This window comes from Bactrocera dorsalis, chromosome 3, assembly GCF_023373825.1.
Source record: "Bactrocera dorsalis isolate Fly_Bdor chromosome 3, ASM2337382v1, whole genome shotgun sequence".
Classification (NCBI taxonomy): domain Eukaryota; kingdom Metazoa; phylum Arthropoda; class Insecta; order Diptera; family Tephritidae; genus Bactrocera; species Bactrocera dorsalis.
This window is the reverse complement of record NC_064305.1, coordinates 27411260-27427522: the sequence shown is the minus strand read 5'-3', so window position 1 is coordinate 27427522 and position 16263 is coordinate 27411260. Positions and strand designations below refer to the sequence as shown.

The 16263-nt window shown below is 36.7% G+C and overlaps 1 protein-coding gene across 2 annotated transcripts in view; it reads right to left on the bottom strand.

Annotated features, from left to right (window-relative positions):
- Positions 1–400: 400 nt before the first annotated feature.
- The window catches only part of LOC125777269 (uncharacterized), a 281549-nt gene continuing 265686 nt past the window's right edge, over positions 401–16263 (bottom strand). The window contains exons 1-2 of one of the 2 annotated variants that reach the window (XM_049451639.1): positions 11156–11644; positions 401–8911 (exon numbers count right to left, since the gene is read on the bottom strand). In XM_049451639.1, coding sequence (XP_049307596.1) covers positions 3899–4825 — 927 coding nt within the window. In that variant the 5' untranslated portion in view covers positions 4826–8911; positions 11156–11644 and the 3' untranslated portion in view covers positions 401–3898. Of the gene's footprint in view, positions 8912–11155; positions 11645–16263 lie in introns of those variants that run through there. The other variant, XM_049451638.1, reaches the window with a different exon arrangement.

Genomic DNA, 16263 nt, shown 5'->3' with positions numbered 1-16263 from the left:
CGCTTCGAGCACGCTCGCTTACGATCATTCATTTTTGTTGAAGCAAAGTTTTCCGTCACAAAAAATCTGAGTCAATGATCGGGTATGATTGAAAAAATTGTGATCGTTGCAGCTCTCTGGTTTCTTGCATGCATAACCAAATCATACTTAAGTTAGCGCAACCTAAGTGTCAATGGTGGTGTTTGTGGTAAGCGCCTAGAATGTCACGATGTGAACACTGGTTCGAATCTCAACAGAATTTATTTTTAAATTTTTGCTTTTTAACATCGTATACTATACTAATAAATATTTTTTTTCTTACTAATAGAAAATAAATTTATCACAGCAATATACATATACATAATATTGCTGTGATAAATTTAATTTCTATTAGTAAGCAAAAAATTAAAAATAAATTCTGTTGAGATTGTAGCCCGTGTTTTAAAAGGAGGAAAACAGTACAATATTATCGTGAATACCGAGCACGAAAGAAAGCAGAGCGGGAAAAGGAGAAATTGGAAATGATAGCTGGCAGCCAACCGAGGAAGAGGAAAACAGCTGAGGAATATCAGAGAGCGCGTAAAAAGATTCAACGTCTGCTGTTTCATCAATCTCTGCGGGAGCATCTATAACTACTGATGAATCAACGATCGTCAATTGACCGATAACTGCTGGGCTTTCAACGCGTGTTGATGGATTACAAAAGATATATGGTTTACTCTGCATATTCCCTTCTGCAACGAAGAGACAGAACTTCTTTCCGAATTAAAATTCCTTCATTTAGACTTTGCTTTATAAAATGTGCATAATAAAATTATAAAATGTGAATTTAAGTTTTCTTTCATAGAAAATGTTATGCATTTCTGAACACAGCTAAGAAGTATAACTTCTTCCGCGCGTAGGACTCCACGCAACCTTTTTTTTATCATAACGTAATCACCTGGATTGTACTTGTGCGCTGTCCGTCGTTTTTTATTTACATAATCCTCGTTATAGGACTGTAATCGCTTTTCGTCTTCTTTGGCTTGTGACAGTATTTCGTTGTGACTTTGCTGTATTTGATTTTCCTTATCTTTTATTAAATTTTCTCCTAGCAGATCTACACCCTTTCCTCGTTGCTTACTACCAAACAGCATTACACTAGGGTATTCTTTAATTGTTCTATGAATGCTATTATTTAGCACATATTCAACAGTTTCAATCACATTATCCCAATAAATTCCTTGTTCTGTGTCACATAGCTTGGCTATCATCGGACCTAGGTTCCGGTTCACTCTTTCTACCTGTCCATTAGCCTGTGGAGAACCAGTAGCTATCTTTATATGTTGAACGTTTTCCTCTTCTAAAAAGTTTGTAAATTCGTTTGACGTGAAACAACTACCCCTGTCGAAATTACTACTTTTGGTCTACTATACGCTCGAAAGTAATCTTTGAGTGACGTAATCACTTCCTTTGCATTAGTTGTTTTTGTAGTATATAAGCGAGTAAATTTTGTACAGGCGTCTATTACTACAAAAATGTGCTTCTTTAGCCTCGAATTATCTACAGGACCGTAATGATCTACATGTATAATTTCAAACGGATTCTCATTTTTGGGAATATTATGCAAGAAATCCTCTTCTTTCCCATGTTTCGACGAAAAAACTATACATTTTAAGCAATTTTGTATGTGGCTAGCTGCTTTTTCTCTCATCTTAGCAAACCAATAATGTTTTGAAATAAGATCCACTGTTTTATGAACACCTATGTGACCCATTTCATCCTGATACTTAAATAATACATGCCTTTCCATTGCTTCAGGAACACAAAAAAGGATCCTTCCACCATTTACTTTTCGATATATAACCCCATTTCTCATCTCGTATAAATTATGTTCAGATTTTTGCAAAATGCCTCACAGTTCCTTTGATTTCTCATCTTTTGCCTGACATATGATTAAATTTTCTTCAAAAGTGTTGGACTCCACCAGTAAAATATCATTACTGCGACTTAAAGCGTCAACATGTTGCATGCGTGTACCTGATTTGTGCTCTAAACTGTAATCATAATTTTGAAGCTCTAGTGCCCACCTCGCTATTCTAGGATTCAATTCTTTTTTATTTAGTGTCATAGTTAATGAATTACAATCAGTAATTATTTTAAATTTTAACCCTTGAAGGTAAACCCTAAATCGTTTAAATGCATAGATTATGGATAACGTTTCTAGTTCAAAGCTATGGTATTTCGCTTCCGTGTCACTTGTTCTTTTAGAAAAATAAAATATGGGATGCATTTTCCCGTCTTCTTTCTTTTGCATCAGAATTGAACCAAACCCTACTGCACTTGCATCACAATGTAGTTCTGTTTCATCCAAGGGATCATAAATCGCTAATATCGGTGCTTCCAATAACTTTTGTTTGAGTTCTTCAAAACTTTGTAGCTCTTTAGCCCCAAACTGAAATTTGTTGTCCTTACGAGTTAAATCATAAAACGGTTTAGCAATAATCGAAAAATTCTTTACAAATCGTCTGAAATAGGAACACAAACCCAAAAAACTTTGTACAGAATGAACTTTAGTTGGAATTGGAAAATTTTTAATCGCCTCTAAACCCTTTTTATCCGCTTTAACCCCTAGCTGTGAAATGGTGTACCCTAAATATTTTACTTCTTGCAGCAAAAATTCACACTTATTAATTCGTAACTCCAACTTGTTCTCGACCAACCTTTTGAAAACTTCTACTAATATTTCTAAATGTTCCTCCGCAGTTTCTGTAGCTATCATTATGTCATCTAAATATATTATCACTTTATTTTCTTTCACCATATCTAGAAAAATCTTATTTACAAAACGTTGAAATGCAGATGGTGCATTTTTTAACCCAAATGGCATTCGCAAAAATTCGAATTGCCCTAAAGGTGTTATGAACGAAGTATATTTAATTGAATTTTCTTCCATAAATACATGGAAAAATCCGTTCCTTAGATCGAGTTTTGTGAACAACTTTTTGTTTGCTACTCTATCTAACAGGTCATCTATCAAGGGAATAGGGTAATTGTCCTTTGCTGTGACCTTATTAAGTGACCGATAGTCAACACACATTCTAATGTCGCCTTTCTTTTTACGCACTAGTACAATTGGTGACACATATTCTGACTCACTCGGCCTAATTATTTTCTTTTCCAAAAACTCATCCAACAATTTTTGTAATTCATTTTTTTCCGAATAGGACAAACGTCTTGGAGGACAGTTGAAAGGTTTTACATTGTCAACGACCAACTTCATCTCACTTTTAATTTTAGGCTCAGCCGCGCGCTTTGGTTTTATATAATATTTACTTAAAATTTCATTAAATTTTTCGATATCGTTATAGTTTATATTTGAGCCAATTTTGACATTTACTTCTTCATTAACAACGTTAGCCATCAATAAAAGTTGTTTCTCAAAATTTTCTTCTTTGCAATTTTTAGTCACTTGACTTAAATCTTTAATTATCATTTTACAGTTTTCTTTCACATTGTCTTTGTCGTTTACATATATATTCTTTAAATATATATCTTCGTTACCGTGACTATCTTTTTTACATTTATACTTTAGTTCGGTTTTAACGTCGTGCCGACTTTTTGTCATATCTACATCACAACAATTTTTCTTTTCAGCTCTGAATAACTTAAAATTACAAATTCTCAAAAAATCTCTTCCCAATACAGCCTCATAATACATAGTGCAATCATCAACTACTACAAAATTTAATTCAAACAATTCGTTGTTTATTGTAATACAACACAAAAACTTTCCATAAGTTACAATTCTCGTATTAATTAAACCAGAATAAAAATTATTCTCATTTGATAAAAACTCCAATTTCAAATTTTCTGGGACGCAAGATTTTTTTATGAAGCTGATTAGGCTACCTGAGTCGATCAGACATTCTAGTGAAAATTAAATATTTGTATAATCTTTTATAACAAAATGAAATAATCTTACATATTCATTAACTGCGTGGACAGTTTTCTTCTCTGGACATGTTGCTATTTGATGATTTCGACTGCCACACCCATAACACGTACCCATCTCTCGCTTTGGTTTACGGCATTCTGCTGCTAGGTGTCCGCGACTGCTGCAGTTGTAACATCTTCTTTCTTGAATCTGCGACTGAGCCGGCGCAATCGGTTTTAGCCCAGTTTCAATTTTGGAAAATGCTTGGAGTAATTGTGCCTTTGTTGTGTAGCACGGCATATACGCTTGGTTGCGTAGCCGATAATCAGGTATGCCGTCGATTATGTATTCGACCAACTCCTCTTCTCCCAGCTGTAGTTGGTTTGCCAATACCACCTTATCGTTGAAATATTCAATAAACCGCTCGCCCGACTTCCACTTCCTGGTCTCAAATTTTCGCCGCAGCACCACTTTGTTTTCACCTGAACCAAACACTTGATTCATTTGACTGATGAGCTTATCTACTTGTTGAGTTGCGAAATCGGGGTTGCCATATAACCATTGTTGTGCTTTGCCTTTCAGCTTGTTAAGAAATATAATGCGCGACTCGCCTTCATTTATAGTGTAGGCACTGGTGACGCTTTTAAACTGTGCCGCCCACAAATTGAAATTAACGCCACCTTCGTACTCGGGTATCAGATTTTTTATCAAGTCGAGTGAAATTGTTGCTTGATTCGATTGCGGGTGGCCCAATGTTTCACCACCAAGCATCATTCGCTGTAGCATTGCATTCTCCCGCTCCAGCAAATCTTTTTCACGTCTCAATAAATTTGTCTCTCGCTTCAGCAATTCAACCTCTGTCGGACCTGCGTCTGCTACGATTTTCACTGGCTGCTCTTCGACTTGTTGTATGGTGCTACCATTTTCCATTTGTGCAGCAGCAACGTCGTCCGTACCTGGTACAGTCTGCGGAGCCAAGCACGCAATTGTGCAACTGTATGGTCTGCCACATTATCCATCTTAAAACTGTTAACTTTTTTGTTTAAATCTTTAAATTGCAAGCCAAGCACGCAATTGTGCAACTGTATGGTCTGCCACATTATCCATCTTAAAACTGTTAACTTTTTTGTTTAAATCTTTAAATTGTACACACACTTTACATAAATTGTCTCATAAAATTGTTCGCTTCTTTTTGTTTTTTCACAATTTTTTGTTTAAATCTTTAAATTGTACACGCACTTTACATAAATTGTCTCATAAAATTGTTCGCTTCTTTTTGTTTTTTCACAGTTTTTTCTGAGATTTTAGGATGGCACGTCTTTACGCTTTTATTTCTCAAACTGTACTGTGCTTCGCTCTGTCACCGAAGAACGGTTACACATACTTATTCTAACATACATACATTTTTCTCTGCTTACACGCTATGTATTTACTTATATGTATATCTTTTAAAATGGATACATGAACTTGTGCAACATGAATATATGTATGTCAAGACAATGACAACCAAGCATGTGTTTACATCAGCGTTGTCCACGGCCTATGCGCACAATAGCGCACGGACAGTGCCAGACACCTCGCACCAACATGTCGCGACAAGTGTCTGTGAAAGCACGATCGCGCAACTGTATTCAACTTCGTAGGCAAGCAAAGCAGAATTTAGCGCTCAGTTGACGCTAGAATAACCAACACAACATAACGTGCACACAGTCACGTTGGACAACACTGGTTTACATGAATACAAATGAACTTTTTAAGAGAATCAACAATAACTGAAAGCGAATCTTAAGTTAACGGGATATATCTACATTAACCCTTCAATGGTTTACTCTTTTATGTATATTTAAATTAACCCGTCAATGGTTTACTTCTTTATATATACATAAGTATAATTAGAATAACTTAAAGTTAGGATGTATTATCATACACATAGTACTTATTACTACACATGATTGGTTGAGAGAACGCGCAATTTTAGCACCGAAAAACATTCATATCAATGCCATTAATTTTCAAATTCAAGCAAAACTCCCAGGCGTAGTCACGACACATAAATCAATTGACAGTGCTATGAATCAAGATGAGGCAAAGAATTATCCAACTGCATTTTTAAATTCATTAGAACCGGCTGGTATGCCACCGCATAGCTTGAATCTGAAAGTGGGTTCTTTGATTATATTATTGCGAAATATTAATCCACCAAAACTGTGTAATGGCACCAGATTGGCAGTGAAAAATGTATTGCCAAATTCGATTGAAGCTACGATCTTAACTGGTAAATCAAAAGGAGAAGTTTGTTTAATACCGCGTATCCCTATGATTCCAACTGATATGCCATTTGAATTCAAACGATTACAATATACTGTGCGTTTATCATTTGCGATGTCCATCAACAAAGCTCAATGGCAAACATTTAACGTTTGTGGTGTGAATTTGGAGGAATCATGTTTTTCACATGGCCAACTTTATGTTGCCTGTTCCAGAGTCGGTACCCCCAGCCGTTTGTTTATTCATGCTCAAAATGGAAAAACAAAAAATATTGTTTATCCAAATGTTTTGGATAGCTAGAAAATAATTAAATATATATTTTTTTTATAAATGAGTTTGATTTAATATTTCACTTTATACGTAGCGAAGCACGTATTATATGTATTCATTGTATTGCTTTCAAAAAATCATAAAGTTCAGCTTATCTGTAACACCACATTCATTGACTGTTAGGCAGTACAAAGTTCGCCGGGTCAGCTTGTTAATTTATAAACGTATATTCCCAAACTGTTCTATAAATCTATCATGCTAAGTTCTAAAGCAAGATCATATTATTATAACTCAGAGGTCTTCTAAACTATAAGGACTTTTGCCCCATGGGCATGAGATATATTCAATTATTATGTCTACTAATAATAATGAAGTTATGAATGAAGAATAAAAGTAGCAATGGTGGCAATCAACTCGTTGTGACGCTCTCACTGCAACTGATAAACAGTTTACCAAGCCACTTGGTAGGGATGCAAATGCGATGAAAGAGGACCAAGGCTGCACCTGCGCCAGTGGCATCAGCAGCGTGCCAATCGTTTTGTGCCACTGTATTTTGAATTTCTACCTGCATGAACCTCTCTCCATAGTTGCAATGATTTTTTTTTAATTTTACAAACAGATGTGCGCCACATGACACTAGAGCAGTGTTGTCCAACGTGACTGTGTGCACGTTATGCTTGTGTTGGTTGTTCTAGCGTCAACTGATCGCAAAATTTTGCTTTGCTTGCCTACGAAGTTGAATACAGTAGCACAATCGTGCTTTCACAGACACTTGTCGCGACATGTTGGTGTGAGGTGTCTGGCACTGTCCGTGCGCTATTGTGCGCATAGGCCGTGGACAACGCTGCACTAGAGTATAGTTGATGTTACCGTTGCTGCACGTAATGATGTTCTGTTAAATCTACTTTTGACGTTGTTGTTTTGTTTTCTTAAACCCTTAACTTAATGTTGCCGCGTCTTTTCCATCTAAATAAAGTCGTAAATATTTATGAAAGCCTTATTTTAACATTTTAATCTCTCCAACATTGAAAATAGTTTTAAAATTCTGCATATGTTTAAAGGCATTGAAAACAATTTTTGTTGAGCATTTGATCTGATTCACAATTTATTTGTACGTCTTTCCAGGCTGAAGAAGGCCAAAAATGTAACTACGTAGGGCAGATGTACTTCTGCAGATTTTTCTCATTCAAAAACTTGAGTAACATTATACATTTTAACATATTTTAAACCACAATTTTGAAACTCACGTTTCCTATAAATCACTAATATTATTAATTATTTACTAACATCTTGATGAATTTTAATTCTTTAAACAACTGTTTCTAATTAGCTGTCGCACTTAAGTCACCTTCTATATCGTAACTCATTTACTATTTGAGAAAAAATTAAAAGAACTTTCATTTCACAACTACAAAACAGATTGAATTTAGAAACAACGAAATGGTTTTACTGTTTTTCAAAATATTCTCCATCAAGATTTATACACTTTTGCATGCGCTCAAACCAATTTTCGAAGCACTTTTTCCACTCCGATTGAGACACCTCCAAAACATGGTTTTTGAATGCTTCAACAGCATCTTATTGCGACGAAAATCGTTGACTACGCATTATTTTCTTGATGTGGGAGAATAAAAAGAAGTCATTAGGCGCCAAGTCAGGGCTGCACGGCGGATGACCCATCAATTCGACGTTTTGGCCGGTCAAAAAGGTGCTGGTTTAAGCCGATGTGTGAGAGCTCGCATTGTCATAATGCACAATGATTCGTCTTCTCTTGTTCGTTTTTCGAATTTCTCCGAAGACTTCGGGCAAAAAAATGGTGGTGTACCCCTCAGAATTGACCGTCCTACGTTGCTCAAGCGAAACAGTCGCCACATGACCAGTTTTGTCGAAGAAACAGGCGACCATTTGCTTCGAAGTGCTTCTTCCACGAACAACTTTCGTTGGATTTGGCTCGTCTTGGAAGACCCACACGGTCGAGTGCTGTCTTGTTTCGGGCTCATACGCATAGATTCATGATTCATCACCTGTGAAGATCTTAAAAACGTCTTTTGAAGCTCCGCGATCGTATTTTTTCAGCATTTCTTTACACCAATCCACACGAGCCTTTTTTTGAGCGATTGTCAAATTGTGCGGTATCCAACGAGAGCAAACCTTTTTTACGGCCAGGTGTTCATGCAATATCGAATGTATGCTGGTGGGAGAAATGCATAGGCATGCCTCTATCTGAAGGTATGTTACATGATGGTGTTGCATTATCAGTTCACGTACGGCATCGATGTTTTCTGGCACAACGGCTGTTTATGGACGACCTTCACGGAATTCGTCTTTGAGCGAGCGTCGACCACGATTGAATTCGTTGTACCAGTTTTTCACAGTGCTATAGGATGGTGCTTCATAGCCATACAAATTTTAGTTCATCGATGCACTCTTGTCGTCATAATCCACGTCGAAAGTTGCCGAGATTAATTTTTTAATTCCCTGTAAATAAAACAATTCACTATTAAATGACGAAACGTTCTGAGTGATGTTATGGTAAAAAATGTCAAACTTTCCAATGGAAATGTCAGATTGCACCTGGCAACATTTAGTGTTGCCTAGGCCAGAAATATATATAGCAGCCCTCATATATCTTTTTGTCCTTACATATATACCTGAAAGCTATTGAGATTATACTTTCGCTACCAACCTTACTCCGAAATATTTTATACTTCTGCTTAGAAGTCTCTTCAACACTTCCACGTTTTGCTTACTTTAAAATTTACGAACGTTCAGGTGAGTTTCTCTGTATATCTTCTGTACTCGTATGTGTATGTATGGTTATATTAAAAAGCTTTTTTCATAGAAGTGTGAATATAAACAAATCGCTCCACGTAATGGGCGCTCTGAGAAGTTCACAAATTTGTGTGTAGGTTTGTTTTTTGTTTATGTGCCGATGTCTGATATGAAATCGGTTTTGTTGGGGTGTTTACCCACCTATGTTGTTATTATTATAAAGTTGCTAAGGAGAGTATTATAGTTTTGTTCACATAACGGTTGTTTGTAAGTCCTAAAACTAAAAGAGTCAGATATAGGGTTATATATACCAAAGTGATCAGGGTGATGAGTAGAGTTGAGATCCGGATGCATATCTGTCCGTCCGTCCATCTCTCCGTCCGTCTGTCCGTCCGTGCAAGCTGTAACTTGAGTAAAAATTGAGTAAAAACTAAGATATCACGATGACGTATTTCTTGGCTCCATAAAAAAGTTCGAAGATGGGCAAAATCGGCCCACTGCCACGCCCACAAAATGCCGGAAACCGAAAACTTATAAAGTGTCATAACTAAGCCATAAATAAAGATATTAAAGTGAAATTTGGCACAAAGGATCGAATTAGGGAGGGGCATATTTGGTCGTAATTTTTTTGGAAAAGTGGGCATGGCCCCGCCCCCTACTAAGGTTTTTATACATATCTCGGAAATTACTATAGCTATGTCAACCAAACTTTATAGAGTCGTTTCCTTCAGGCATTTCCATATACAGTTCAAAAATGGAAGAAATCGGATAATAAACACGCTCACCTCCCATACAAAGATTATGTTTGGCTAAATGAGCTTCAGTCTCTTGCCCCACACAACACATAACCAACACAGAACACCTAACCACAACAATAATCCCGCATTCAGAACACTCTACACTCACCGCATCAAAAAATACGTCACTAGCACACTTCATTCACCACACTCATCTCTACACCACCTACAATCCGCATCACACATAACTATGTACATTACCACTGCGTTTTCACCACCACCAAAAAAGGAACAAAAGGAGCGGAGAAACAAGTTCGTCACTATCACTTCCTTTTGCAATCCGCTTGCGATAGCCGTGCGATTCCCCCGAGCTCTATTGTGCGAACATAATTTTATAAGTCCAACTCAATATATTTCATTTCATATAAAGTTCAATACATCGGTGTACAAAGCGTTGAATAAAATACGTTTTGTAATTCTCTGGCGGAATTGTGTTGCCTTTTCCTTTTTATATAAGTTCCCAACAGTGAGTGCTAGGAAATCAATTGAAAAATACATGGTCCTTCGAGCCAATAGAATGGCACTATAGAAAAAAACAAAAAATCAAATTTAAAATTAAAAGAAAAAAGGAAAACCCAAATTAAAAATTTTAAAACATAAAAAGTGCTGTGACATTAAAACATATAAAAATCTAAATAAAAAGAATAAAACTAAATTAAAGTGAAGTGAAAAGTAAAACGGAGTGCTGTGACAAAAAGAAGATAAAAAGAAATATTAACATATACACATACAGAAACTAAGTCCATTTTTAAAACAATAACATATACTCGCACATATATATATGAATATATAAATAAAATTAAGTTTTTAAACAATCGATCGGTCAAAAAAAAAAAATAAATAAACAAGCATCAATACAACACAATAACAACGCGCAACAGGAAAACCGGAACATACAGGCGCGGGACAACAGGACGGGAAAACAGGCGCAGAGAGGCATATAACTCTTTTAAAAAAACAAACCTTACTTTCCCCCAAAACCCCTTGAGGCGAGATAAAGTAAGTGTATCGTTTTTCATTTATATTCATTATATGTATGTACATATGTATGATAAAAACGGATTTATATTTAAGATAATCCGTTTGAACCGCACAAACCGGGAAAAGTTTAATTATATATATCATCTATATATATAAAACAAAAAAAAATTACCAATCTTTTATTTGCCTATTTGCTTACTCCTGTTTTACGAACATACGTAATAAGCTAATCCAACAACAATTCAATTTCAAGTATCCACTTGCAAGATTTTCCGCAACACTCCTTCTGTTCCTCAAAATAGTAAGCAGTATATCAAAAATAAATAATCAAAAGGCACAATAAAAAGACAAGAAGAGAAAGAAAAGAAATAATCAATTCGAACATACATACATACATATTAACTAAAAACAACTCCGTATTATATTATACGAAGTTAAAAATTTTAATAACATAAGTATATATTTGCAAAAGAGGTGAACACTTGCGCGTGGTGAACTCTCTTTTGATTCGTGTCGCGCAATTACAAAACACCGCAAAAACAATACATACAAGTAAATATACTTATATATACATGAATATAAATGTATATTTGCATTGCGGAGTTTTAAATATAAAAGAATCAAATTTGAATATTTACAATAATTATCCGACAGTTATCGATATTTATTAATACGAGTACATAAACGGCCCGGTACAACAACAAATATATACATACATATATGTATATACTTATGTACATTGGCAAGCATTTCCTTTTGTCTTCGCTTCATACCTTTTATTTATACGGATATTCTAGCGCACTACATATAGACCAGGCACATATGCAAAGGGTATTGACGCCTGTAACTGAAAGTGCTTACGAGGGCATACAAATAAGTCCGAAAAAAAAACCAAAACGTATATATATATACATGTATATTATATACAATATATTAAAATGTATACGAGGGCATACGAAAAAGTCCGCAACCAAAACCAAAAAAAAAGTATATATATATACATATATACATATATATATACGATATATATATACTTATACATATATTATACAATATATCAATTTTATCTTACGAGGGCGTTCGAATAGTCCGAAAACAAAAAAAAAAGTATATATATACATACATATATATATACACACATATAAACTATACAATCATTTATCATATTATTGCCTCTACATTTCTAAAAAACTGCGTAACACGACATACGCATATTTTAATACAAAAAATCGTAAATTCGGAAATAAAATCTCTTATTTGCGTAGAAGAGTTTTCGGGTTTTTTATATACATACATCTGAATTTATACTAAAAAACTCATTTTTATTAAAATATTGTTGCTAAATGAGCACAGACTCTAAAGATACGAAACTCTGATAACTCTGAATCGGTGCTAGAAATCAAAAATCAAAATATTGACAATTTCTGGACACGTCTCCAATCTGCATATGACGCGATAGTAGAAACTGACGACTCAGATCTACCCGAAAATTTCAAATCCTCGGCTTACGCCAATTATGAAAATTGCCTTGACCAATATGAAGAGACAAAAGCCATGATCTCCGATCAATTGAAATTAATTAAAGCAATTGCACCTACTCCACAACCGAAAGTAGAGCTGCCACAAATTCAAAGCCAAGAAGTGAGTTCAGGCATTCACCTTAAAGTGCCAGCATGCGATACTGAAACATTTCACAGAGGTTATGAACAATGGCCGTTCTTCCGGGACATGTTTACGGCCGTGTACATAAACCATCCCAAATTATCTCAAAAAGCAAAAACTGTATCACCTCAGATACAAAACCAAAGGTCAAGCAGGCGTAATAGTCAAACAGTTCGCATTAAATGACTACAATTTCAATTTGGCTTGGGAAGCTCTAAAAGAACGATACGAGAATAAAAGAATATTGGTCGACCAACAAGTCACCATATTAATGAACTTACCAAAAATTCAGAAAGAAACAAGTGAGGAGTTTATAAAACTTCAATCCACTGTTTCAAATTGTTTGTCGGTTCTATCGACACAGAATATTCCCACAGACAATTGGGACCCCATACTGGTAAATATATGCTCCGCGGCATTACCGGAAAAATCTTTGCTTCTGTGGGAGCAATCGCTCTCATCACGAAGAAAATGCCCAACGTGGCAACAGATGAAAGATTTCTTAACTACCCAATACGAAATTGCGGAAAGGGTAGATAAAAAGACGGTCAGAACAAAAAACGTTCAACACGACCTAAATCGAAGTTTCATTAGACCCCAAGCTAGTAACAACAACAGTTTAAACAGAAGCTTTTTTAAAAATCAATCGTTCACATCTGAACAAAATAAATTAACGTCATGCGAACTGTGTAAAGGAGGGCACAAGCTAAAATCTTGCGAAAAGTTTAAAAAACTTAATATCAATGAAAGGAACAACTTTGTCAGATTGAAAAGACTCTGTACAAACTGTTTGTCCCACTCACACAATCTCAATAATTGCGAAAGCAAATTTAACTGCGTATATTGCCACAAAAGGCATCATTCTATGTTGCACTTAAACAACTTTCCCAACACACCTCAATGTAGCGCTTTCTCCAAAAGAGCCACGGGTTTAGTTGCAACCGCAACTCCCGAAACACAAAATCCCGAATTTTGCCAAGAGACACCATGCTGCTCCAAGGCATTAAAAACTCAAACGCTGCACAGCGAGATCCAATGTAAGGTGCTACTACCAACAGCAGTCGTCCCCATCGAACACCGAGGAGAACTGTTTAAACTCAGGGCCTTAATAGACCAAGGATCACAAAGATCATTTATTACGTCTAGGGCACAAAATAGGCTACAACTGCCTACAAATTTAGCCAATTTTGAAATTACGGGAATGGGCGGAAGAGTAGTTCAAAACTCCAATAAAATCTGCCCCATTACCCTAATTTCCCCCCAAGCGGATAAGCGCATTCAAGCAGATGCAATAGTCTTACCGCAACTCACGAACATGATTCCAAGCTATCATATAAATAGCAAGCATTGGCAAAAGGTTACACCTAAAGCTAGCAGATCCCAACTGCAACACCCCCGCTCAAATAGACCTTCCTTCTATTAGGTAGCGATTTCATATCGCACATTATACTAGAAGGTGTTGAAAAAATTTCGAAAACACTACTGGCGAAAAATACCATTTTCGGATGGGTCCTAAGTGGACTAGTGGCGGAACCAGTCAGAGCAATGACAACTCAAGTTGAGGAAATTACAAACGAGTACCTCAATTCACAATTGAGAAAATTTTGGGAGTTAGAAGAACTCCCCCCCAGCACCAGAAGATCAGTACTGTGAAGACTTTTACAAAGCCACAACTACTCGATCAGATAATGGTCGGTATGAAATACGACTACCACTAAAACAACAATTTCCAGATACACTCGCCATAGGTCACTCTCGAACCTCTGCAATACAGCAGTTTCTAAGTATGGAAAAAAACCTACTTAGAAAAGGTGAGCTCAAACAACATTATGATGGTGCCTTAGAAGAATACCTCCATTTAGACCACATGGAAGAAGTAAGCCCATGCGAAAAAATCATAAAAGGCAAATATTACTCATTCTACTTGCCACATCATGCAGTAGTAAAGCCAGACCAAAAACCCACAAACGTCAGAGTTGCCTTCAATGCCTCCAGAACCACAAGCTCGGGGAATTCCCTAAATGATACTCTATTTACGGGACCCACACTCCAACCAGATTTAATGCTCCTCATATTAAATTGGCTTATATACAAATACGTATTCAATGGAGATGTCGAAAAAATGTATCGATACTCGTACATAAAGAGGATCAAGATTTTCAGCGGATTATTTTTCGAAAATCTGCCAATAGTCCACTACGCCACTTTAAATTGAAAACAGTTACCTTTGGCGTAAACTGTGCCCCATATCTAGCCATCCGTACACTCCACGAACTGGCAGAAGACACAAAGTCAGAATTTCCTCTGGCAACAAAAATCTTAAAAACACAAACGTATGTAGACGATATCTTGTCTGGGAGCCACAGCCTCTCACAAGCATACGAGTCCTTATCACAAAAGATAAAGGCCCTCAACACCGCAGGGTTTCCCCTAAAAAAGACACAGCTAATAACCCAAGTATCTTGAAAAATATACCAAACGACAATTTGTTGGACACTAATTTCCTTATATTCGAAAAGGAAAGTACAACAAAAACACTGGGCATCCAATGGAATGCGATATCGGACCAGTTTTCATACACGACTGAGTCCATATCCGCATTATCCGCCATTAGAAAACGCCAAATTCTCTCCTCTGTGCCAAAACTTTTCGACCCCGCAGGATGGCTTTCGCCAATTATGATACAAGCGAAAATCCTGATCCAAGAATTATGGCTAGACGGAACTGACTGGGACGAACAAGTGAAACCTCTTCGCTTAGAAAGATGGTCCCAGTTCGCTAATAATCTGACCGACATTTCTCAGATACAAATTCCACGGTGGGTAAACTATTCCCCCGAATACAAAGTGGAACTACACGGCTTCTGCGACGCCTCTGAAAAGGCATATTGTGACACTATATATGTGCGCACACAAAGCGATATTGCAACTACAAGCCACCTACTAGTGGCAAAAGCAAAAGTTGCGACTCTAAAAACCATAAGTCTACCACGACTTGAACTTTGTGGCGCTCTGGTACTAGCAAAGCTAGTTCCCATGGTGCAGACCCACTTAAACATGGCAAAACACAAATTATATCTATGGTTAGAAAAGCCACCACACGCGTGGAAAAGCTATATTTCTAATAGAACGGCGCAAATACTTGACCTAGTAGGATCAGCCACTTGGCGACACGTTGCCAGTGCTGACAATCCTGCTGATCTAGGTACAAGAGGGTCCAAACCTCTGCATCTCGCCACCACCACCCTATGGTGGAATGGCCCCCGGTGGTTAACAGAATCTCCCGATTCCTGGCCACAATCGCCAATGCGTAACATAATTGCCCCCGAAAGTCGAAAAATCGACACCTACCACACAATATTGGATGATAATGACATCCTTGAACGATTTTCATCGTTCCCCCGAGCACTCAGAGTAGTCGCCTATATTCTCAAATTCACAGAGCGACTCAAGCTTAAGATAAAGGGAGCAACTTGCCCCCAATGCGATACATTGACGCACCAAGACTTACAAAAAGGCAAAGGTCGCTCTTATCGCTCTTATCGCCGCGACCTGGGGTTACTAAGAGAATAGAAGCCAATTGACAAAAAGAGCTCACTCTTAGTACTAAACCCATTTA